General features: G+C 33.9%; 1 protein-coding gene across 1 annotated transcript in view; it reads left to right on the forward strand.

Annotated features, from left to right (window-relative positions):
* The first annotated feature begins 1,553 nt into the window (after window positions 1-1,553).
* The window catches only part of LOC145292718 (uncharacterized), a 4,303-nt gene continuing 2,620 nt past the window's right edge, over window positions 1,554-3,236 (forward strand). The window contains exon 1 of the mRNA XM_080138755.1: window positions 1,554-1,997. Coding sequence (XP_079994881.1) covers window positions 1,554-1,997 — 444 coding nt within the window. The remainder of the gene's footprint in view (window positions 1,998-3,236) is intronic.

Consider the following 3,236-nt stretch of genomic DNA (forward strand, 5'->3'; position numbering starts at 1 on the left):
GTCCCCCCTCACCAAACTTTCACAAGAAACACTAGTCTAGCTGTAAACACTATCAATAATTCCCCCCACTCTTTATCTGTTCCTAAACCTAAACGTAGATTCCACGAACAAAGCTTCTTTCTTAGAACTGCACGCATGTGGAATTGTCTTCCGTTTTCCTGCTTTCCGGCTGACTACAATATGGTTGTGTTCAAGTCTAACGTAAATAAGTTCTTGATGAGCCGTTCCATATAAGTTATCAAATTTACCAAATTTTCATTACTAATGATTACTATATTGTCCAATTTCTACTGTACATTCTTTAACCCTTATCCTTGAGTGGCCTCTTGGCCTTGATAATGTGGTGATGCCTGTGTAAATATATATATATATATATAATTAGTTTTTTTACTATAATAATTAAATACCTACACCTATATATATATATATATATATATATATATATATATATATATATATATATATATATATATATATATATACAGAGTGCATGTGCATGTGAACAAAATCATTTAATTAAAAAGTACGTATTGCAACGGAACATCTTGAAAGCAATTGCACTCATTTCATTCATGATTCATCTCACGTAATTTTCATTTGCCAAAAAGGCATAAAAACATATAATTGGATATATTAAGCACGATTTTACACTAGGTACTCTTATTACACGCGAACATAAAATCGTAGGCATTTATATATATACTGGAAAACCGTTATTAATTTTAATATTTAAAGAAAACTCATTTGAGAGTTCATTTTGCGAGTTAAAACATCAAATTCTATAAGCTTACTCTATTTTCTGCTTTAAAGCTTCATCGTTTACTTATTTTTCGACCAAATTTCAAGCAATTATTGCAGCTATATTATGAAAAGAAAAATCAATTTTCGTTCAGTAAAACAAAAGTTATGATGAATTTACTGGTGTTCAAAATCGTAAATAACGTAAGGCGGTGAGCGATGTTTTTATGACTGGTTTTCATAGCAACCACGTCTCTTCAGCGACTACTGTTGCTACCAATTCACCGTTCTCACGAAAAGAGAAGTAATAAGTGAAACAGAGAGAATAGAAGAATGAAAGAGAAATAAATGAAAGCAGACGAGTGCCGTACATTGTAATTACATATGTGTATGTTATGTTTATGGGAGCAAAAAAATAAGACTGAAATGAAACAAAGAATAAGTCAATTTACTAGAAGCCTGGAAAAATCATTGATTACAATAGACAAATACGAACCTGAAAAGTAATATGGTTAAACTTAAACATGGAAAAGTAAAGGGCTACTTGTAAAAACTGGAAAAGAAAATGACAAGATGTTCTAGTAAAAATATAATCAATTCATAACTTAAAATATTGCAGCATTAAGATTAAAAAAAAATTCAATTCATAACATTATATAATCAATTCTTTTGGAGGTCTAGATAGGAAACTACTCTATGCTGATGATGCTGATTTTGTGTCTCGTTCAGAGCGCGATATGCAAAATATAATGAATTGTTTTTCAGCAGCATGTGACGTCTTTGGCTTAACTATCAGCATTTAGAAGACGAAAGTGATGTTCACCCCTGCACCTGGTGCCCCAAACATTAAACCAAATATCTATGTGGGAAAACGTAGGCTGAATGTTTTGGACACATTTATGTACTTTGGTAGCACAATCTCCAGAGATGGCTCACTGAATGCGGAGATACGTCTTCGTATCCAAAGGGCCAGCACGGCATTTGGAACATTAGAAAAGCGACTGTGGTGTGATCGTGGCATCTCTGTCAAAACTGAAATCAGTGTTTACTTGATCTGTGTACTTTCTGTTTTACTTTACCCATCTGAATGTTGGACAACACAACGTCAGCACTTGAAGCAACTCGAGAGATTCCATCAAAAATACTCCAGGCGAATTCTAAATCTCAAATGGAAGTCACTGACACCTGACACGGATATTCTCGGGAAGGCTGACTGTTTGAGCATCGAAGCAATGGTGATGAGGAACCGGTTGCACTGGGTAGGTCATGTTGTTCAGATAGAGGATGTGAGGCTGCCCAAGTAGTTGTTTTACGGCGAGGTTAAGACTGCGAAACGTCCTCAACATCGACCAAGGATTGCATAAAAGACGATTTTAAAACTTTCAATATTCCTATTCAGAACTGGGACTCCCTAGCAAAATGTCAGGTGGAATGAAGGAGGATAGTCAGAGGAGGATCTGAAATTTTTGCGAGGGAAAGAATCGTTCATGCTGAACTAAAGAAAAACTTTCGGAAAGGCAATGTCTCGGTTTTCTTCATTGAATTGAACACTTGGAAATGCGAGGCTTGTAATCATATGCTCCTCTCAAAAACGGCTTACATTAACCAAAAAAAAAAAAAAAAAACAAACAAACACATGCCATGAGCAGAGGGAGCAAAAAAAAAAAAAACGGAGGCAGAAGTGAAACACGTTTCAACACACAATTTGTCTGCCATATGTGTGGCGCAGACTGTGCAAGTCAAATGTTGGCCTGAAAAGTCAACTTCGGGCCCACGGACGTAGTTTGGGTGTTGCTGAAGAGTAACCAGAAAACTATGATGAGGTTGGTGGGGAGCATTGGGATGGCTAACGTCTGTGAAGACGAAGCAATTGTCATATATGTATATACATATGTATACATATGCATACGTATGTATGTATATATATATATATATGTGTGTGTGTGTGTGTGTATATATATACATATATGCATATATGTATATCTATGTATATACAATCATTATACGTATATATTCTGTCATGTATCTACATATAAATTAATGTATCTATTTTTAGTATTTACTTCAACTATGCTCAATACGTGAGTAACTCTCGGTAGCAAGTTTTGAAAATACATATGGCTATTAACCACAAAGAATTTACCCCTTTTCATGCTCATAAGAATTTGTAAAACTTCGCGTTTTCATATATTCCCGTCGTTTTAACTTTCCCAATCAGATTCCTTGTTATTCACACACTCATTTATTGCAGCCAATAATCGCGCATTTATCAGGCAGAGGTTTATTTGATCACCTATTTCTTTGTCCGGTTTTGGAGGAGATACGCCCATATTTCTTTGTATTAGAAAGTAACCTAGTTTCAATCGGGCTAAGATATATTCGCTTAATTTTCTTTATATTAATTAATTTATTTTTATTAATTATTATTATTATTATCATCATCATTATTATCATCATTATTGTTATTATTATAATATTATTATTGTTATTTTTATTGT

Source organism: Euprymna scolopes, chromosome 14 (assembly GCF_053919585.1).
Source record: "Euprymna scolopes isolate OS-2025 chromosome 14, ASM5391958v1, whole genome shotgun sequence".
Classification (NCBI taxonomy): Eukaryota; Metazoa; Mollusca; class Cephalopoda; order Sepiida; family Sepiolidae; genus Euprymna; species Euprymna scolopes.